We start from the raw sequence: 23225 nt of genomic DNA on the forward strand, positions 1-23225 counted from the left end.
GCAGAGAGCTGGGTGTGAGGGAGCACTGCAGTGCCGCCGGTCGCCAGCAGAGGGTGCCAGAGGCCTGCGCATGCACCAATCACATCGCCGATCCGGATTGGAACCTGTGTTGTCTTTGCCTCTTGGGTCCTTGGCTGAAGGATTTATTAGCACACGGTTTAACAATCACACTACACATTAACCGCTTCATCCACCAGGCTCACACCCATCTGCCTCATCGTGGATGAACCGGTAATGTGTAGTGTGATTGCTAAACCTTTTGCTAATAAACCAACTAGTTCTTAATAGCAAAGAACCCATGTAGCAAATACATTACAAAAAATCGTAACGTGGATGGGGTTTTATTGAGTCTTGTGAACATCACATGTCAACCTAAACCACGCCCAACTCAACAGCTCTACAACTATTTTGGTATAACTTTAAATCACAAAAATCCACAAATTAATTAATAAACATGAAAGGGAATCTTGTCAAATCAAATCAAATTAAAATTCTGTTCCCTGTTGAAATGGTGCACTCCAGTCTCTCCGGCGCCCACCTCTCGCGGAAGGCCGCGAGCGTACCGGTGGACACCGCGTGCTCCATCTCCAGGGACACCCTGGCTCGGATGTAACCGCGGAAGAGAGGCAGGCAGTCGGGCTGAACGATCCCCTCGACCGCCCGCTGCCTGGACCGGCTGATGGCCGCCTTGGCCGTGCCCAGGAGCAGTCCTACGAGGAGGCCCTCGGACCTACCCGCTCCCCTCCGCACAGGGTGCCCAAAGATCAGGTCAACAGCTCTACAAACCTGTGAGCATACATTACAGAACCGAACCCCCCACGGGACGGGGCAGCCAGGTAACTGGATGAGCAATCCCAGCAGCTCGGGAATAAACCCTCGTTTATCCCCACCTCCTCCCCCTCCCCAATACACCGGGGGCTCAGCATCGATTCCAGAGTTTGGGCTAGACAGAAGTGACCACAGCTGGAGTACTGCGTGCAGTTCTGGTCACCGCATCACAGGAAAAATATGATTGCATTAGAGAGGGTGCAGAGGAGATTTACGAGGATGTTGCCCGGACTGGAGAATTTTAGCTATGAGGGCAGATTGGATAGGCTGGGGTTGTTTTCTTTGGAACAGAGGAGGCTGAGGGAAGACCTGATTGATGTGTATAAAATTACTAGGGGTCTAGATAGAGTGGATAGGAAGGACCTATTTCCCTTAGCAGAGGGGTCAACAACCAGGGGGCATAGATTTACCGAGACATTCAGAGGTTTAGAGGGGATTTGAGGGGAAATGTCTTCACCCAGAGGGTGGTGGGGGTCTGGAACTCACGGCCTGAAAGGGTGGTAGAGGCAGAAACCCTCACCACATTTAAACAGTATTTGGATGTGCACCTGAAGCGCCGTAACCTACAGGGCTACGGACCGAGAGCTGGAAAGTGGGATTAGGCCGGGTAGCTCTTGGTCGGCCGGCGCGGACACGATGGGCCGAATGGCCTCCTTCCGTGCTGTAAATCTCTATGTTTCTATGATTTCCAGAGTTCTGGGCTAGGCAGAGAATTGTTTCCCCAGCTGTACATCATCTCTGTGCATCTGGTTGTGGAGGCCATTAAAATTTGCCGCTGTCGCTGGGCTGGGAGGAGAGGAGGTTCTAGCTCCCAAGGCTGTGTGTGCAGCCAGGCGCCCTGGCCCAGGGTTGGAGAGTTTGCTGAGATTGTGCTCGAGATCGATCAGGCCCTCGGGTAGATTATAATCTTCTCCCCGTCACGCTGGGGTCTGTCTCTGTCCGATCCTGCCTGCAATAGGAGACTCGGTCCTGGAAAGGAACAGAGACCAGCCTCACTGTAATATCACAGCGATAGTCACACACTCACACACACATAGTGACAGAGACATTCACACACACTGTGACACAGTCACACACACACACACACACAATGACAGAGAACGGCCCGCATTGTAATATCACAGCGATAGTCACACATACACACACACATATACATACACACACACACACACAGTGACACATTCACACACACACATACACACACACAGTGACAAACACACACATATACACTCACACACACACTCACACACACTCTCGCACACACACTCGCACACACACTCACATACACGCTTGCACACACACTCACACACAGAGACACACACACACACACACACACACACTCACACACACTCTCGCACACACACTCACATACACGCTTGCACACACACTCACACACAGAGACACACACACACACGCACACACACACTCACAGTGACACAGTCTCACACTCACACAGTCACACACTCACACACAGAGACACACACACAATTACACGTACACACACTCACAGTGACACAGTCTCACACTCAGTCACACACTCACACACACTCAGACACACACACACACTCTCACATTCACACACAGTCACACACACACACTCAAACACACACACAGTCTCACACACACACAGTCACACACACACTCACACACATACACACACACACACACACACACACTTACACGCACTCACAGTGACAGTCTCACACTCACACAGTCACACACACACTCACACACATACACACACACACTCACACATACACACACACAGTCACACACACTTACACGCACACACACACTCACAGTGACAGTCTCACACTCACATAGTCACACACTCACACACACTCAGACACACACACACACAGTCACACACACACACACACACACACACACACACACAGTGACAGTGACAGTGACAGTCATACATCGTCATCACCCTTGTTGACAGTAGGCTCTCGAGGTATGGAAAATGGTCCACGTTGTCCAAGGACTCACCGTGGGGTTTGATAACCAGGGGGCAGTGCTGTGTGGTGGGGTCAGTGCTGTGTGGCGGGGGCAGTGCTGTGTGGTGGGGTCAGTGCTGTGTGGTGGGGGCAGTGCTGTGTGGCGGGGGTCAGTGCTGTGTGGTGGGGGTCAGTGCTGTGTGGTGGGGGTCAGTGCTGTGTGGTGGGGGGCAGTGCTGTGTGGTGGGGGCAGTGCTGTGTGGTGGGGGTCAGTGCTGTGTGGTGAGGGTCAGTGCTGTGTGGTGGGGTCAGTGCTGTGTGGTGGGGGTCAGTGGTGGGGGTCAGTGCTGTGTGGCGGGGGTCAGTGCTGTGTGGTGGGGTCAGTGCTGTGTGGTGGGGGTCAGTGCTGTGTGGTGGGGTCAGTGCTGTGTGGTGGGGGTCAGTGCTGTGTGGTGGGGGTCAGTGCTGTGTGGTGGGGGAAGTGCTGTGTGGTGGGGTCAGTGCTGTGTGGTGGGGGTCAGTGCTGTGTGGTGGGGTCAGTGCTGTGTGGTGGGGTCAGTGCTGTGTGGTGGGGGTCAGTGCTGTGTGGTGGGGGGCAGTGCTGTGTGGTGGGGTCAGTGCTGTGTGGCGGGGGTCAGTGCTGTGTGGTGGGGGGCAGTGCTGTGTGGTGGGGGGCAGTGCTGTGTGGTGGGGGTCAGTGGTGGGGGTCAGTGCTGTGTGGCGGGGGTCAGTGCTGTGTGGTGGGGTCAGTGCTGTGTGGTGGGGGTCAGTGCTGTGTGGTGGGGGTCAGTGCTGTGTGGTGGGGGTCAGTGCTGTGTGGTGGGGGTCAGTGCTGTGTGGTGGGGGTCAGTGCTGTGTGGTGGGGGTCAGTGTTGTGTGGTGGGGGCAGTGCTGTGTGGTGGGGGTCAGTGCTGTGTGGTGGGGGTCAGTGCTGTGTGGTGGGGTCAGTGTTGTGTGGTGGGGGTCAGTGTTGTGTGGTGGGGTCAGTGTTGTGTGGTGGGGTCAGTGCTGTGTGGTGGGGGTCAGTGCTGTGTGGTGGGGTCAGTGTTGTGTGGTGGGGGTCAGTGTTGTGTGGTGGGGTCAGTGCTGTGTGGTGGGGTCAGTGCTGTGTGGCGGGGGCAGTGCTGTGTGGTGGGGGTCAGTGCTGTGTGGTGGGGGTCAGTGCTGTGTGGTGGGGGTCAGTGCTGTGTGGTGGGGTCAGTGCTGTGTGGTGGGGTCAGTGCTGTGTGGCGGGGGCAGTGCTGTGTGGTGGGGGTCAGTGCTGTGTGGTGGGGGTCAGTGCTGTGTGGTGGGGGTCAGTGCTGTGTGGTGGGGTCAGTGCTGTGTGGTGGGGTCAGTGCTGTGTGGCGGGGGCAGTGCTGTGTGGTGGGGGTCAGTGCTGTGTGGTGGGGGTCAGTGCTGTGTGGTGGGGGTCAGTGCTGTGTGGTGGGGGTCAGTGCTGTGTGGTGGGGGCAGGTTGGTGGAGGACCTTGGTCTTATGGATGTTTAGTGTAAGGCCCATGCTCCCGTACGCCTCGGTGAAGGTGATGACGCTGGTTTGGAGTTCGGCCTCCGAGTGTGTGCAGACGCAGGTGTCATCTGCTTACTGTAGTTCACTGGCGGAGGATGGGACGGCCTTGAATCTGACCTGGAGGTGGTGGAGGTTGAACAGATTCCCATTTGTCCTGTAATTTAGCTCCACTCCAGCGGGGAGCTTGCTGAGGGTGAGATGGAGCATGACAGCGAGGAAGATCGAGGTGAGGGTTAGTGCAATGACACAGCCTTGCTTGACCCCGGTCCAGACGTGGATTGGGTCTGTGGTGGATCCGTTGGTCAGGATCACGGCCTGCATGACATCGTGGAGCAGGCGGAGGATGGTGACAGACGTTTGAGGACAGCTGAATCTGAGGAGGACGCTCCATAGTCCCTCACGGTTGACAGTGTCGAAGGTTTTTGTGAGGTCAAAGAAGGCCATGTACAGGGGTTGGTGCTGCTCCTTGCATTCCTCTTGTATCTGCCGCGCGGTGAAGATTATGTCCGTTGTGCCCCTTAGTGGGCGGAATCCGCGTTGCGACTCTGGGAGGAGATCTTCAGCCACAGGGAGAAGGCGATTGAGGGGGATTCTTGCGATGACTTTCTCTGTGGCAGACAGGAGGGAAACTCCTGTAATTACCGCAGTCGGACTGGTCACCTTTCTTGAAGATGGTCACGATTACAGCGTCTCTGAGATCCCCTGGCATGCTCTCCTCCTTCCAGATAAGAGAGATGAGGTCATGAATCCGCGCCAGTAGTGCTTCTCCCCATGTTTTAGTGCTTCAGCAGGGATTCCATCTGCTCCTGAGGCCTTGTTGTTCTTCAGTTGTCGGATGGCCTTTTCAACCTCGTGCCGGGCTGGGGTTGTGCTGAGGGGGTGGCGGGTAGCATGCTGTGGGATGGAGTCGAGGATACTCGTGTCGAAGACAGAGTCTCGGTTAGGGAGATCCTCAAAGTGCTCCTTCCAGCAGGCACTGACTGTCTCTCTGTCCTGGATGAGCATCTCTCCGTTCTTGGCCAGCAGTGGGGTAGGGCCTTGGGTGCTTGGACCGTAGGTCGCCTTGACAGCGCTGAAGAATCCTCACACATTGTGGTTGTCGGCCAGCTGCTGGATCTCCTGCGCTTTCTCCACCCACCATCTGTTCTTTAGGTCACGGGGTTTCTGTTGGACCTCGGCCTTCAGACGTCTGTCGAGCTGCTTTCTTGCCCTCGAGTTGTGTTGCTGTTTCCAGTCCAAGAATGCCTTGTGCTTGCGGCATATTAGCTCCTGGATCTCCTGGTCGTTCTCGTCGAACCAGTCTTGGTGTTTCCTGGTCGAGTGACCGAGCGGCTCTTCGCAGGTGCTGATTGTGGAGAGCTTGAGGGCTGACCAGGTACTGTGGGCACTCTGTGTCTCGGGGTCACTGGGAGTCGTCAGGTTGGCAGCGAGGCGCTGGGTGGATAGAGCTTTCTTTGTGGGATCTTTGAGTGCCCTAGCATTGATTTTCCTGCGGCATTGTTTCTGTTGCCGCTGCTGTATTGGGGCTACATTGATGGACATCACCGAGCGGATTAGGCCGTGGTCCATCCAGCAGTCGTCAGCTCCGGTCATGGTGTGGGTGATGCGCACGTCCTTGCGATCCCTCGCTCAGATGATGAGGTAGTCGAGCAGATGCCAGTGCTTGGAGCGAGGTGTTGCCATGAGGCCTTGTACTTGTCTCTCTGATGGAACAAGGTGTTGGTTATGACGACGCTGTGTTCTAAGCATTTTGTCAGCAGGAGGCTTTCCCTACCCACTCACTGCCGACCACACCTCCCCAGCGGTCTGTGTCCTTTCCAACTCTGCCGTTGAAGTCACCAAGGAGGATCAGCTTCTTGCTCTTTGGGACTTGGGAGCTGGCCGACAACTAAAACAAAATGGTGCTCGCGGCAGTGCGCCCTCCCCTTTAAGGGCAGCCACACCGCCCAGCCACTGGCAGCTTCCCGCCGCGCTCCCACGGGGCAATTTCCCCCGAGGGGTAGAAAAGGGCTCGCCGCCGGGCGGGAAGGGGTCAGAGCGCCAGCCGAGGCAGAAAGTCGGGGCGTGGCAGAAACCTGTTCCCGCCACCCCCGGGACTTAAACTTACATAGAAAATAGGTCCAGGAGTAGGCCATTCGGCCCTTCGAGCCTGCACCACCATTCAATATGATCATGGCTGATCATTCACCTCAGTACCCCTTTCCTGCTTTCTCTCCATACCACTTGATCCCTTTAGCCGTAAGGGCCACATCTAACTCCCTCTTGAATATATCCAATGAACTGACATCAACAACTCTCTGCGGCAGGGAATTCCACAGGTTCACAACTCTCTGAGTGAAGAAGTTTCTCCTCATCTCAGTCCTAAATGGCCTACCCCTTATCCTAAGACTGTGTCCTCTGGTTCTGGACTTCCCCAACATTCTTCCCGCATCTAACCTGTCCAGTTCCATCAGAATCTTATACGTTTCTATGAGATCCCCTCTCATCCTTCTAAACTCCAATGAATAAACGCCCAGTTGATCCAGTCTCTCCTCATATGTCAGTCCTGCCATCCCGGGAATCAGTCTGGTGAACCTTCGCTGCACTCCCTCAATAGCAAGAATGTCCTGCCTCAGATTAGGAGACCAAAACTGAACACAATATTCCAGGTGAGGCCTCACCAAAGCCCTGTACAACTGCAGTCAGACCTCCCTGCTCCTATACTCAAATTCTCTCGCTATGAAGGCCAACATAACATTTGCCGCCTTCACCGCCTGCTGTACCTGCATGCCAACTTTCAATGACTGATGAACCATGACACCCAGGTCTCGTTGCACCTCCCCTTTTCCTAATCTGCCGCCATTCAGATAATATTCTGCCTTCGTGTTTTTGCCCACTCACCTAACCTGTCCAAGTCACCCTGCAGCCTCTTAGCGTCCCCCTCACAGCTCACACCGCCACCCAGATTAGTGTCATCCTCAAACTTGGAGATATTACATTCAATTCCTTCATCTGAATCATTAATGTATATTGTAAAGAGCTGGGGTCCCAGCACTGAGCCCTGCGGCACTCCACTAGTCACTGCTTGCCATTCTGAAAAGGACCCGTTTATCCCGACTCTCTGCTTCCTGTCTGCCAACCAGTTCTCTATCCCCGTCAGTACATTACCCCCAATACCATGCGCTTTGATTTTGCACACCAATCTCTTGTGTGGGATCTTGTTAAAAGCCTTTTGAAAGTCCAAATACACCACATCCACTGGTTCTCCCTTGTCCACTCTACTAGTTACATCCTCAAAAAATTCCAGAAGATTTGTCAAGCATGATTTCCCTTTCATAAATCCATGCTGACTTGGTCCGATCCTGTCACCGCTTTCCAAATGCGCTGCTATTTCATCCTTAATAATTGATTCCAACATTTTCCCCACTACTGTGATCACATTCTCCACTTCTCTTTTCCGGGTGCAGTGGCGCGGGACTGTGATCCTGCTGCTGGAAGGCTGAGGCTGCAGGATTGCTTGAGGTTCGGAGTTCTGGGCTGCTGCTGCCTGTGCCGATCGGGTGTCCGCACTAAGACCAGGATCCACATGGTGCTCCTCGGTTAACCTGGGATCACCAGGTCCGCTGAAGAGGGGTGAACCGGCCCAGGTCGGAACGGAGCAGGTCAAAGCCCCCATGCTGGTCAGTAGTTGGGTCATACCTGTGAATAGATGCTGCAGTACAGCCTGGCCAATACACGTGCACACGTACACACGTACACACGTAAACACGACACACGTACACACGTACACACGACACACGTACACACGACACACGTACACACGACACACGTACATACTTGCACATGGCACACGTACACACTTGCACACGTACACACTTGCACACGCACACACTTGCACATGCACACACTTGCACATGTGCACACGTGCACGTACATACTTGCACACGTAACACTTGCACACACTTACCCACATACACACTTGCACACATGCACACTTTCACACTTACACAATTACAGTTAGCAGCATACATGTCTGTAAGAGCTCAACTTGTGGGATTATGAGAAGGGGAGAGTGGCAGTCAGAGTGTGAGATAGAAAGCCAAAGTGAAGAGGAGGTGCGGGGGGAGTGTTCTCGGTGTTGGGTGGGTCCGGAGCCGGGGGGGTGGGGGCTGTTTCGGGCTGGGATTGGGAGAGATTTCTTCACTCGGGGAATTGTTGGCCTGTGGGGTTCCCTGCCGCGGAGAGTTGTTGATGCCAGTTCATTGGATGTGTTCGGGAGGGAGTTGGATGTGGTCCTTGCGGCTGGGGGGTCGGGGGTCGGGGGGTGTGGAGGGGGCGTGGGGTGCTGGGGTGGGTGATCAGCCATGATCTTGTTGAATGGCGGTGCAGGCTCGAAGGGCCGAATGGCCTACTCCTGCACCTATTTTCTATGTTTCTATGTTTCTAGGAACAAAAAGAAAGTTAGAGGTATAATGATAAAATGTATAGCGCCCTCCAGCTAGGAGGTATAACCCCGGATCTGTATTGAAAGAAACTGGCTGTATGAGGAACACCATTTTAACTGTACATGGCTGATTGAGATCTGAAGAATAAATAGAGTTAAGTTGAACTAAGAGTGTTCAAGAGACTATAAAATACATGGTGTCAGAAGCGGACACTTCCGATCTGTCGTCGAACGCATCTACGATCGGATTATTGGAACTGAGACTTTTTCGAGCCGATCGAAATCGTGTTAAGCAGTGCAGTGCAGAACGTGCTTCCTACACATCGCGCGTGGATCCGTGAAGGGCGATAAATAGTCATAAGCTTGTGAAATAATCTAGTAATGTTAACTTGAGGTAGCTTAAGCTATTATAGAGCCTTGATTGTAAAAGTATTTCTACAGTTACATGGCCACGATATTTTACTATTCGACTTGGTCTAGTCCTCTGGGTATTTGAACTGTATACAAGTTTGTGACATACTCAAAGTCCCAAACTGTAGCGAGCTATCATGACCATCACGGTGCCAACTCCCGCGCACATTCCTCTCCCACCTCCATTGCAGGTGATCGGCGATTTGAAAGCCAACTGGAAAACATTTAAACAGCTGTGGGACAGCTGTGAAATTATCAGGAATATTGTGGAAAAACCAGAGCTGGGGTTGCAATGTTTATCACTGCCATTGGCAGCGATGCCCGAGATATCCACAATAATCTTCCCTACAAATCAGAGGAAGATAAGCAGGAAATTGAGATTATTTTGAAGCTCTGGGAAGAGCACTGTAAAGATAACACCAACATCATCTATGAACGGTACCAGTTTAACAACCGTGTACAAGGGGACGAGCGGTTTGACAGATATCTCGTGAAAGTGAGAGCTAGCATCGTCATGTGATTTCGGCAATTTGAGGAGTGATTTCATCAGAGACCGCACCGTCTGCAGAATATCTGATAACACTCTGCGCAAGAGGCTGTTGCAAGAATCAAACCTAACACTCGATAAATGTGTGATGCTCTGTAAAGCTACAGAGGTCACAGTTGCACAAATGGAATCCATGAAGCTCACTAAAACAGACTCTGAAGATGTCAAAGCTGTCAGACAGAAACTCTGACCCACAAAGTAAGAATTCACAAAGAGATCACAAACAATTGTAGATAATGTGGCAAAAGACATGAGCTGTCAGAAACTAAATGCCCAGCGTATGGGAAGACCTGCACAAGTTGTGGCAAACTAGATCACTTTTCTCAAAAGTGCAGGCAGAGTGGATCGAGACAGAAGTCTACACATAACCCTAAATATAACGGCAAATCAAAAGTTCATGCACTATATGAAGGCAGTGATGATTCTGATTTTGGTAAAGTTGATCGCACAATTGAGGACAAAGCTGACAGAAAGTATCCTAACAAGATTATGGCTACCTTCTCCATTAAAGGTCAAATGGTAAAAATGCAAATAGACTGTGGTGCCACATGCAATGTGCTACCTCTTAGATACTTAGAAAAAGGCTTAAAAGTAAAAGAATCTAAGACAACACTGTCACTATATGACAACCATGTGACCATTCCAATGGTAGGGACGTGTAATGTGCCACTCGAAAATACAAAGAACAAGCAAAAGTATGTTGTGCCCTTTGTCATCACTGAGAGCCAAAGCGCCCCACTGATTGGCTCACACACTGCTCAACAGCTACAGCTGATAAACGTGCAGCATCAGAATATCGCGGTGATAACTGAACCACGCAAATCGCAAACTATGAACAAGGCAAACGTCTCGCTAGGGTCAAAAACTGATGTCAACAATGCGTGTCCAGATGTGTTTAAGGGACTGGGACACGTGCCAGGGACAGTTCACCCTGAACATAATGAATCAGCGGCACCAGCTGTAATGCCACCCAGACGGGTGCCAATAACGATCAAACAAACGCTGAAAGAGGAACTCGATCGTTTGGAAAAACGACAAATCACGAAAGTTGTTGAACCGACGGACTGCGTATCCAGTCTAGTGACTGTACAAAAACCAAATGGAAAGATAAGAGTATGTATCGCCCCTCAACATCTGAACAGTGCCCTGAAACGTGGAAACTATCCACTTCCTGTGACCGATGGCGTTTTGCCACAGATATCAAATATAAAGGTCTTCACTAAAGCAAACTGCAAGGAGGGTTTCTTGCAATGTGAACCAGACACAGAGACCTCCTACCTCACAACCTTCCAGACTCCATGGGGACGATATTGATATAATAGAATGCCATTTGGCATCAGTCCTGCCTGGAAATCTTGCAGCAGAACCTCGAGGGTTTAGATGGAGTCTACAAGACTACAGATAATATCTTAATCACTGGACACGGTGAGACATTTAAAGAGGCCAATCACGATGATGACACAAACTTACACAAATTCATGCAGAGATGCAGAGAGCGAAACATCAAACGGATCTTCGATAAGTTCGAATACAAGAGTTTCAAGTGAAATACTTGGGACACATGCTGTTTAGTGATGGACTCAAAGCCGACCCAAGCAAAGTGGTCACAATCAACTGTAGGATGTCGCAGGTGTACAACGATTTGTCGGTATGACAAAGTACCTCACAAAATTCTTTCCAGATCTTTCAGACCTCAGCGAGCCTCTGCGACGGCTTACCATAAAGACACGCTCTGGAAATGGACTGAAGAACAAGACAAAGCTTTGAAGCTATCAAACAGCGCGTGACAGATTCTCCAGTGCTCAGGTACTTTGACCACAAACTTGCAACCGAAGGTCAAGGAGATGCTTCGAGCAAGGGTCTTGGGTTCGTCCTTCTGCAACAGGGACAACCAATCGCATACGCGAGCCCAGCGCTCACTCCAGCAGAAACGCAATACTCTCAAATCGAAAAGGAACTGCTTGCTCAATCTTCGGAATGGTACGAAACCATCAATATGTATATGGTCGCAAGATCACGCTATGGACAGACCATAAGCCTTTGGTTGCTATACGACGCAAGCCGTTATCTGCAGCATCCCAGCGACTACAACATCTGCTCATTCGGCTCAACCAATAAAGTATCAACCAGGAAAATAAATGTACCTAGCAGACACCCTCTCGCGTGCATACCTCGAAAACATGGAGAGACCACCGACAGAAATTGCAGTGGAATGCATCCACATGGTGGACTTTCTCCCACTCCCCAAACAAGGACTGACTACCATGCAACGCGCAACTGCAAGCGACTCCACACTACAACTGGTCAGACAACAAATCACACCGGGATGGCCAGGAACGACACATGAATACCCACCTGAAACGCTGCACACTTCAAAGTTCGTGACGGACTCACAACACAGGATGGCATAGTCTTCAAAGGCTATCGCTGTGTCATCCCAAAATCCCTGCGATCCGACATTGGTCAGCGACTGCACGCTGCTCACACTGGTGTCGCGAGCACCCTCCGACGTGCCAGAGAATCCGTTCACTGGCCAGGACTGAACAGTGACATAAAAGACTAGGGTCTAGAATTTCCATTTTTACCGCCATCTGGGCGGTATTCCGGCGATAATCGCTATTCAACTTTTTAGAACCACCGGAATACCGCCCAGATCCAAAGCTGCTAGTTTTGGCTTTTTTATTCCGGCGGCAGCAGTAGAGAATGGGCGGTAGTGGTCTTTTTCCTGGTGCAAGGCTGGCATCCCTAACAACGGCCCTTCTGCACATGTACAAATTTTCTTTCTTAACTTTCCCGCGATTCGGGCGTCACTTGCGCATGTGCAAAAGAGGAAGGGAGAAGAGTGAGAGAGAGAGAGCGAGAGAGAGAGAGAGAGAGAGAGAGAGAGAAGAGTTGCTGTCAGAACACTGGTTTGCAGAGTGGCTGGATTATTGAATTATTGGATTAGTTATTAAAATGGATCAAATTGGAAAAGTTGACCACAAAAAAAACCCGCATGCGCAGAACGTCCGTTGCTATGAACGCTGGCCTTGCACGATGAAATAAATCGCTATCGCCCATTTCACATTGCAACAGCTAACGCCCAAATTAAAAAATGGAAACTAGCGGGTTTCAAAATGGGCGCTATTCCGGCGATCCCGAAAAAAATATTATCACTAACGCCGGAAATAACGCCCATTTTTGGCTGATATAGACCACGCAGCAAAGTCTAGCCCTATGTTTCAAACATGTAACACCTATCAATCGAGCCAACCAAAAGAACCATTGATAAATCACAACCTCCCTCAGAGACCATGGGAAAAGATTGGTTGTGATATATTCACACTCGATGGTGACAACTGTGGACTCTTACTCGGAATATTTCGAGATAGACAATCTGCATGGAAAGAAAGATGCCACAGGAACCTCAAGAAACATTTCTCCAACCGTGGTATTCCAGACAAGGTTCAATCCGACAATGGACCTCCCTTCAACTCTCAACAGTTCACAAAATTTGCCACAGAATATGGATTCGATCACGCAACAAGCTCACCAGAATATCCACAAAGCAACGGAAAGACTGAGAATCCGGTTAAGCTCACAAAGCGGTTAATCAAGAAGACAAAAAAAAGATTGTGGTGACTTCTACATGAATCTTCTCATCTGGCGAAACACACCAACTGACGGCCTTGACAGTTCGCCAGCACAACGCTTACTCGGTCACCGCACAAAGACACACATCCCAATCGCAAAGATCATACACAGCATCATCAGCAACAAAGAAAGGAACCACGCCAAACAAGCTCACTACTACAACAGAGGAGCTACAGCACGTCATACACTGCAGGAAGGAGAAACAGTGAGACTCAAACACACGCGAGAAAGCAACAGTTAGGTTCAGAAACGTTGGCATTCGTTCATATCAGGTCATTACAGAAGATGGCCGTGAGTATCACAGAAATAGGAAACATCTGAGAAAGAGCGCTGTGACATTCATCGAAACTCCAGAGATCTCAGTGACACCCACAGACGATCCGTTGCCAACACAGACAACTAACACGCCAAACAGCACTTCAACAACAACACATGAAACACAGAAACATAGAAAATAGGTGCAGGAGTAGGCCATTGGGCCCTTCGAGCCTGCACCACCATTCAATATGATCATGGCTGATCATTCACCTCAGTACCCCTTTCCTGCTTTCTCGCCATACTCCTTGATCCCTTTAGCCGGAAGGACCATCTCTAACTCCCTCTTGAATATATCCAATGAACTGGCATCAACAACTCTCTGCGGTAGGGAATTCCACAGGTTAACAACTCTCTGAGTGAAGAAGTTTCTACTCATCTCAGTCCTAACTGGCTTTCCCCTTATCCTTAGACTGTGTCCCCTGGTTCTGGATTTCCCCAACATCGGGAACACTCTTCCTGCGTCTAACCTGTCCCGTCCCGTCAGAATTTTATATGTTTCTATGAGATCCCCTCTCATACTTCTAAACTCCAGTGAATACAGGCCCAGTCAATCCAGTCTCTCCTCATATGTCAGTCCTGCCATCCCGGGAATCAATATGGTGAACCTTCGCTGCACTCCCTCAATAGCAAGAACGTCCTTCCTCAGATTGGGAGACCAAAACTGAACACAATATTCCAGGTGAGGCCTCACTAAGGCTCTGTACAACTGCAGTAAGACCTCCCTGTTCCTATACTCAAATCCCCTTGCTATGAAGGCCAACATGCCATTTGCCTTCTTCATCGCCTGCTGTACCTGCATGCCAACTTTCAATGACTGATGTACCAGGATACCCAGGTCTCGTTGCACCTCCCCTTTTCCTAATCTGTCGCCATTCAGAAAACAGGGATATGTTGCCTGATAATTCCCCAGAGCACTGATAAAGGGACGAAAGTGATCGGTGCACAGAACACCACTGAAACAACCAGTTTGAGGTGAAGCACAACACCAAAATACCTGGAGCACTATGTACAGAAATAAGGAATCATGGACACTGGTCACTTGGATAAAGAGTCAATAAGACAAGGGTTTTGTTGTTTGTTAACCTTGTAGTTGTTTACAACATGTTTATAATGAAGCTCACTTTAATTCATTTTGTTTCAAGGAAAGGTGTAATGATAAAATGTATAGCGCCTTCTAGTTAGGAGGTATATGTATTGAGAAACTGGCTGTCAGAGGTACGCCATTTTAACTGCAGAGAGCTGATTGAAATCTCCAGAATAAATAGAGTTAAATTGAACTAAGAGTGTTCAAGAGACTATAAAATACAAGAGAGAGGAAAAGAGAAGAGGGACAGAGAGATAAAGAGAGGCAAACTGGCGAGGTTGAGAGCAAGATTGAGCAAGGGGCTGAGACAGTGAGAAATGTGCAGTGTCTGTGTGAGAATATTATGCTTCAGTAATTCTAATTTATCACTCATTATTTTGAGTTTCTTCACTGAATTACTATATTACTGAAAACCTACCTCTGCGATGCTGGTTCCAGGGTTATTGTTGGGCTGGATCAGACTCCTGGAATAACACAAAATGAGACATTATGAATTGAATCTCTCCCTGTTGCCCGAGCTCCTGTGTCGAGGGGCAGAATCTGCTCAGATACTGAGCGTGAAGCGATGGGCTGGGATCTTGCGGAGCAGCCCAGCCCGGGGTGGGGCTGTGTCGCACGGACAAGCTGTGGCCTGGTTCAGTACCACTCTCGACCCCTTGCCCCCCCCCACAGTCCGTGCTGAGATAGCAAATCCAGCATTGGAGGGGGGGGGGTGGAGATCACAGGTCTCAAAGCTTCAGGGGATAGGAAAAGGGGAAAGAACATGGTTTTAAATAACAGCATCATGCAGAGTGTCAGCCCGTTTCACACAAACAAATCTACCCCCCAGCCCTCATCGATTCCTCACTTACATCCTCACACCCTGCCCATCCCCTGGTGGGAGTGAAGGAGCGAGGGGGTATACGGGGAGGGGGAAGGGTGGTGGAGGAAGCGAGGTGGGGGGGGGGGGGCGGGAGAGCGAGGGTGTGCCAGCGAGGGAGGTGGGAGAGCCAGCGAGAGGGAGCGCGCCGGCGGACAGGGGGGGGGGGGGTGTGGGGAATGTGGCTGGAGGGAGCAAGGGGAGGTATACGGGGTGGGGGGGGAGCAAGGGGAGGGGGAGTTTGGGGGTGGGTAGGGGGGAGCTTGACGAGGGTTGGAGGGAGGAATGGGGGAGGGAATGGGGAGCAAGGAGGATTGGGGGATCGAGGTGGAGTGAGGGGGTGTGATGGAGTGGAAGAGGGAGGGGTGATACGCTGGGGGGGGGGGAGTGAGGGAGGGGACTATGGGAGGAAGTGGGGAGCAAAGGGGAGTGAGGGAGTGGAAGAGGGAGGGATGGTGGACTGGGGGAGAGTGAGGGAGGGAGTATGGGAGGGAGTGGGGAGTGAGGGGAAGTGAGGGAGTGGGTATGGGAGGGAGTGGGAAGCGAGGGAGTGGGAGCTGGGGGGGGGGGTGGAGATTTCAGCGAGGGGGCAGGAGTAAGGGAGGTGATGGGCATGGGAGGGAGTGGTGTGCAACGAGAAAGAGCAAGGGATTGTGAAGGAGTGGAAGAGGGAGGGCTGGTGGGCTGGGCAGGGGGGAGTGAGGAAGGGGAGTATGGGAGGGAGTGGGGAGTGAGGGAGTGGAAGAGGGAGGTGGTGGACTGGGGGAGAGTGAGGGAGGGAGTATGGGAGGGAGTGGGGAGTGAGGGGGAGTGAGGGAGTGGAAGAGGGAGGTGGTGGACTGGGGGAGAGTGAGGGAGGGGGGTATGGGAGGGGGTGGGGAGCGAGGGGAGTGAGGGAGGGAGTATGGGAGGGGGTGGGGAGTGAGGGGAGTGAGGGAGGGGGTATGGGAGGGAGTGGGAAGCAAGGGGAGTGAGGGAGGAAGTATGGGAGGGGGTGGGGAGCGAGGGGAGTGAGGGAGGGGGTATGGGAGGGAGTGGGAAGCGAGGGGGGTGAGGGAGGGGGTATGGGAGGGACTGGGGAGTGAGGGGAGTGAGGGAGAGGGTATGGGAGGGAGTGGGAAGCGAGGGGAGTGAGGGAGGGGGTATGGGAGGGAGTGGGGAGCGAGGGGAGTGAGGGAGGGGGTATGGGAGGGAGTGGGGAGCGAGGAGAGTGAGGGAGGGGGTATGGGAGGGACTGGGGAGTGAGGGGTGTGAGGGAGGGGGTATGGGAGGGAGTGGGAAGCGAGGGGGGTGAGGGAGGAAGTATGGGAGGGGGTGGGGAGCGAGGGGAGTGAGGGAGGGGGTATGGGAGGGAGTGGGAAGCGAGGGGGGTGAGGGAGGGGGTATGGGAGGGACTGGGGAGTGAGGGGAGTGAGGGAGAGGGTATGGGAGGGAGTGGGAAGCGAGGGGAGTGAGGGAGGGGGTATGGGAGGGAGTGGGGAGCGAGGGGAGTGAGGGAGGGGGTATGGGAGGGAGTGGGGAGCGAGGAGAGTGAGGGAGGGGGTATGGGAGGGACTGGGGAGTGAGGGGAGTGAGGGAGAGGGTATGGGAGGGAGTGGGAAGCGAGGGGAGTGTGGGAGGGAGTGGGGAGCGAGGGGAGTGAGGGAGGGGGTATGGGAGGGAGTGGGAAGCGAGGGGAGTGAGGGAGGGGGTATGGGAGGGAGTGGGGAGCGAGGGGAGTGAGGGAGGGGGTATGGGAGGGGGTGGGAAGCGAGGGGGAGCGAGGGAGGGGGTATGGGAGGGAGTGGGGAGCGAGGGGAGTGAGGGAGGGGGTATGGGAGGGAGTGAGGAGCGAGGGGAGTGAGGGAGGGGGTATGGGAGGGGGTGGGAAGCGAGGGGGAGCGAGGGAGGGGGTATGGGAGGGAGTGGGGAGCGAGGGGAGTGAGGGAGGGGGTATGGGAGGGAGTGGGGAGCGAGGGGAGTGAGGGAGAGGGTATGGGAGGGAGTGGGGAGCGAGGGGGAGCGAGGGGTTGTGATGGAGTGGAAGTGGGAAGCGGGATGGGTGGATGAGTGGGACCTCAGCCCACGACACACCGAAACACACACCCAGCAAGCACACCTGTGTGGGCCCCACCGGCACTGGTCCCTCACTCGCTGCGATCTCACCGCGATCTGTGCATTTCTCGCCTTTCGTCTCTGCCTCTGTCACGACGGACTGACCCCGTGAGCACTGTTCTCTCGCGGCTAACTCGCTCGCCTCCTGCACCCATCCAGTCTTCCCAACGTGAGTGACCCGAAACCTGGAGACAGAAAGAATAATCTGCCTGTGACTGTGTGGAGTACATCAGAGAGCGGCCCGGAATCCCATTCAGCGGCCTTGGGCTGCGCTAGCGGTGCGAGCGCCCGGGGAGAATCGTCCATCCTGACCCCACTCTCGCTGGGGGAAAGTTACCTGGAGCGAGCTGCTAATCTCCGAAGGTGGCAGGGCCGTTGAGAAACTTGTTGAAAACAAGTACAGAATCCTTGGTTTTCTCAATAGAGGCAGAGAGCAGGAAAGCAAGGAAGTTATGCCAAACCTGTATAAAACACTGGTTCGGCCCCAGCTGGAGTATTGCGTCCAATTCTGGGCCCCGCACTGCAGGAAGGATGTGAAGGCCTGGGAGAGGGTACAGAGAAGATTTACGAGATTGGTTCCAGGGATGAGGGACTTCAGTTATGTAGATAGGCTGCAGAAGCTGGGGTTGTTCTCCTTGGAGCAGAGAAGGTTAAAGGGAGATTGCTGAAAGTTATGAAGGGTTTTGAGAGAGTAAATAAGGAGACACTGTTCCCGGGGGCAGGAGGCTCGGTAACCAGAGGGACACAGATTTAAGGTGATCGGCAAAAGGACCCGAGGGGAAGATGGGGAGAATTTTCCTCATGCAGTGCTCAATGCTGGCACCCAGAATGGGTTCCATCCCATTAACTCGATTGGTTCAGAGGTCAGCAATAAGCGCTGGAGCATGAGCAATTAATGACCAACATTATCAAATAAGCCCTGGTTAGACCACATCTGGAGTACTGTGTACAGTCCAGGCTCCTGGATCGGTAACCAGAGGACATATATTGAAGGTAATTCAGCAAAAAATCCAGGGGGGGGTGGGAGGTGGGGAGAATGTATTTACGCAGCGAGTTGTGATCGGGAACGCGCTGCCTGAAAGGGCGGTGGGAGCAGATTCAATAGTAACTTTCAAACCGGGAATTGGATAAATACTTGGAAAGGAAAAATATGCAGGACTGTGGGGAAAGAGCGGGGGGAGTGGGACTGATTGGATCGCTCTGTCACAGAGCCGGCACAGGCTCGATGGGCCCAACGGCCTCCTGTGAGGTCAGATGTTACGGAGTCACTACGGTCAGTGAACCTAGATGTTCGAGATCCTTCAAGGTTAATCGGAATGCTGCGCCCAAACTGGAGCTGGATGGGTTTGGGTCCTGGTGTACTGTACCTGCCCACGGAGAGGACGGTGATCTCCACCCCCTGACCCCTGCCCTTGACCTCTTTGGCCTGACCGTGTATGTGGAACGTGGCTCTCTTCCTCCGCTGGTTGCAGTGCAGACAGGCCGATCTGGTCCCTCCCGCAGCCCCGCAGTGCACCGTGTGGTGGTGAGGGTTCCGAGGAGGGGACTTAGTCACAGTCGATTCAGGGAACAACGGGATGGAAAACAGAGAACAGGTACAGCATGGGTTAGATACAGAGTAAAGCTCCCTCTACACTGTCCCATCAAACACTCCCAGGGCAGGTACAGCACGGGTTAGATACAGAGTAAAGCTCCCTCTACACTGTCCCATCAAACACTCCCAGGGCAGGTACAGCACAGGTTAGATACAGAGTAAAGCTCCCTCTACACTGTCCCATTAAACACTCCCAAGGCAGGTACAGCACGGGTTAGATACAGAGTAAATCTCCCTCTACACTGTCCCATCAAACACTCCCAGGGCAGGTACAGGGGGTTAGATACAGAGTAAAGCTCCCTCTACACTGTCCCATTAAACACTCCCAAGGCAGGTACAACACGGGTTAGATACAGAGTAAATCTCCCTCTACACTGTCCCATCAAACACTCCCAGGGCAGGTACAGGGGGTTAGATACAGAGTAAAGCTCCCTCTACACTGTCCCATCAAACACTCCCAGGGCAGGTACAGCACGGGTTAGATACAGAGTAAAGCTCCCTCTACACTGTCCCATCAAACACTCCCAGGGCAGGTATAGCACGGGGTTAGATACAGAGTAAAGCTCCCTCTACACTGTCCCATCAAACACTCCCAGGGCAGGTACAGCATGGGGTTAGATACAGAGTAAAACTCCCTCTACACTGTCCCATCAAACACTCCCAGGGCAGGTACAGGGGGTTAGATACAGAGTAAAGCTCCTTCTACAGTGTCCCATCAAACACTCCCAGGGCAAGTACAGCATGGGTTAGATATAGAGTAAAGCTCCTGCTACACTGTCCCATCAAACACTCCCAGGGCAGGTACAGCACGGGGTTAGATACAGAGTAAAGCTCCCTCTACACTGTCCCATCAAACACTCCCAGGGCAGGTACAGCATGGGGTTAGATACAGAGTAAAACTCCCTCTACACTGTCCCATCAAACACTCCCAGGGCAGGTACAGCACGGGTTAGATACAGAGTAAAGCTCCCTCTACACTGTCCCATCAAACACTCCCAGGGCAGGTACAGGGGGTTAGATACAGAGTAAAGCTCCCTCTACACTGTCCCATCAAACACTCCCAGAGCAGGTACAGGGGGTTAGATACAGAGTAAAGCTCCCTCTACACTGTCCCATCAAACACTCCCAGGGCAGGTACAGCACGGGGTTAGATACAGAGTAAAGCTCCCTCTACATTGTCCCATCAAACACTCCCAGGGCAGGTACAGCACGGGTTAGATACAGAGTAAAGCTCCCTCTACACTGTCCCATCAAACACTCCCAGGGCAGGTACAGCACGGGGTTAGATACAGAGTAAAGCTCCCTCTACACTGTCCCATCAAACACTCCCAGGGCAGGTACAGGGGGTTAGATACAGAGTAAAGCTCCCTCTACACTGTCCCATCAAACACTCCCAGGGCAGGTACAGGGGGTTAGATACAGAGTAAAGCTCCCTCTACACTGTTTCGTCAAACACTCTAAAGCTTAGCAGTCTATATCCTAACTCGCACCGAGTCCCACTCACCCATCATCCCCTGTGCTCGCTGCCCCTTGTCCTAACTCACACACAGTCCCACTCACCCATCACCCCCTGTGCTCACTGACCCGTGTCCTAACTCGTACCGAGTCCCACTCACCCATCACCCCTGTGCTCACTGACCCGTGTCCCACTCACCCATCACCCGCTGTGCTCACTGCCCCGTGTCCTAACTCACACCCAGTCCTGCTCACCCATCACCCCCTGTGCTCACTGCCCCGTGTCCTAACTCGCACCCAGTCCTGCTCACCCATCACCCCCTGTGCTCACTGACCCGTGTCCTAACTCGCACCTAGTCCCGCTCACCCATCACCCCCTGTGCTCACTGACCCGAGTCCCACTCACCCATCAGCCCCTGTTCTCACTGACCCGAGTCCCACTCACCCATCACCCCGTGTGCTCACTGCCCCGTGTCCTAACTCGCACCGTGTCCCACTCACCCATCACCCCCTGTGCTCGCTGACCCGTGTCCTAACTCGCACCCAGTCCCACTCACCCATCACCCCCTGTGCTCACTGACCCGTGTCCCACTCACCCATCACCCCCTGTGCTCGCTGACCCGTGTCCTAACTCGCACCCAGTCCCACTCACCCATCACCCCCTGTGCTCGCTGTCCCGAGTCCCACTCACCCATCACCCCTGTGCTCGCTGACCCGTGTCCTAACTCGCACCCAGTCCTGCTCACCCATCACCCCCTGTGCTCACTGCCCCGTGTCCTAACTCGCACCCAGTCCCACTCACCCATCACCCCCTGTGCTCGCTGTCCCGAGTCCCACTCACCCATCACCCCTGTGCTCGCTGACCTACATTGGTTCCCGGTCCGACAACACCTCAATTTTAAAATTTTCAGCCGTGGCCCTCGCCCCTCCCTATCTCTGTAATCTCCTCCAGTCCCACAACCCCCCCGAGATCTCTACGCTGCTCCAATTCTGATCTCTTGAGCATCCCTGATTATAATCGCTCCACCATCGGTGGCCGTGCCTTCTGTTGCCTGGGCCCCAAGCTCTGGAACTCCCTCCCTAAACCTCTCCGCCCCTTCCTCCTTCTGTAAGACGCTGATTAAAACCTCCCTCGTTGACCAAGCCCTGCCCTAATATCTCCTTACGTGGCTCAGCGTCAAATCTTTGTTTGACGATCGCCGCTGTGAAGTGACTTGGGACGTTTTACTGTGTAAAAGGTGCTATATAAATGCAAGTTGTACCACCGGGGAGATGGAAGATTTTAAAATACACTTCTATAATGTGTACACCGAACGGATACACAATAATTAGCAATGAAGCGTTGGTGGAGATAAGTGACGTTCGGTTCCTTGGCCCTTCTCACCTGAGTGCCGGGACTTTCACTTGCTCATGGTCTTGCAGCAGCTCCTTCAATGCCTCAATGTTAGCTGGACAACAGAGAAAGACAGAAGGTATCACCAGGACCAATACGGACAATGACGGACAGATAAAGACCAGCTGGTCCAACCAGCCTGTCCCACACAATTGTGCATCACAACATATACACTCCCGAAATCATGTGATCTCCTGCCAGAGGCAAAAAACAGATAAGAAACCCAGGCCACTTTGGGAGAAAAGAATCTGGAGAATTCCTCTCCGACCCCTCAACTAGTCCTACACGTCACTCTGGCCCTGAATTCCTCGCAGTCCCTACCCTTCTGTAAGAGGTGATCTCCGCCCCAGCCAGAAACAGGTCCAGCTCTCACTCGAAGGAATTCAGCGAATCAGCATCCACCGCAAGAGGCAGCAGCCTGTTCCAGAGGTCGACTATTCTCTGGGCAAAGAACCATTTCCTGACGTCTAACCTCGATCTAGCCTTATACAACTTAAAATGATGAACCTGATCCTCCCTGATCTGTTTCATTGAAACAGTCAACTTATAAACCTCAATCAGATCACCTCCAAGTCTACGCTTCTCTAAAGTGTAGAGTCCCAACACTTTTAGCCTATCTTGATAACTAAGATGCTTTCGACTGAGAATTAGTCTGCTGGCCCTCCTTTGCACCCTCTCCAAAGCCTCAATATCACCCACCATCTGTGGAGACCAAAACTGGACATAGTTTTCCTGTGCGGCCTGTTCCATAAGATCGATGCTGAGGTAGCTGATCTTAGCTGCAGGAATCGTAGGATGCAACAGTTGTTGGCCTCAGTACCCTTGGATTGGCGAGGGACCAATTTCCAAACCTGTGACCTCCATCACCTAGAAGGACAAGGGCAGCAGGTACATGGGAACACCACCACCTCCACGTTCCCCTCCCAGTCACACACCATCGTGACTTGGAAATATATCGGCCGTTCCTCCATCGTCGCCACCGAACCGCGAAAGAGTTATGCGCCAACCTGCGGGCTACGGAAACTTGCAGTCTGACTAATCGCCCACTGGTCACGGGTAGAAGATCAGCCATGATCTCATTGGATGGCGGAGCAGGCTCGAGGGGCCGAATGGCCTCCTCCTGCTGCTATTTCTTA

At 52.7% G+C, this 23225-nt stretch overlaps 1 protein-coding gene across 3 annotated transcripts in view; it reads right to left on the bottom strand.

The window, feature by feature from the left end:
• Positions 1-325: 325 nt before the first annotated feature.
• The window catches only part of LOC139261980 (RELT-like protein 2), a 52829-nt gene continuing 29929 nt past the window's right edge, over positions 326-23225 (bottom strand). The window contains exons 4-7 of one of the 3 annotated variants that reach the window (XM_070877141.1): positions 22081-22144; positions 17699-17832; positions 15113-15158; positions 326-1797 (exon numbers count right to left, since the gene is read on the bottom strand). In XM_070877141.1, the coding sequence (XP_070733242.1) occupies positions 15151-15158; positions 17699-17832; positions 22081-22144 (206 nt within the window). In that variant the 3' untranslated portion in view covers positions 326-1797; positions 15113-15150. Of the gene's footprint in view, positions 1798-15111; positions 15159-17638; positions 17833-22080; positions 22145-23225 lie in introns of those variants that run through there. The other 2 variants (XM_070877139.1, XM_070877140.1) reach the window with 2 other exon arrangements.

Source organism: Pristiophorus japonicus, chromosome 4 (genome assembly GCF_044704955.1).
Source record: "Pristiophorus japonicus isolate sPriJap1 chromosome 4, sPriJap1.hap1, whole genome shotgun sequence".
NCBI classification, from domain to species: domain Eukaryota; kingdom Metazoa; phylum Chordata; class Chondrichthyes; family Pristiophoridae; genus Pristiophorus; species Pristiophorus japonicus.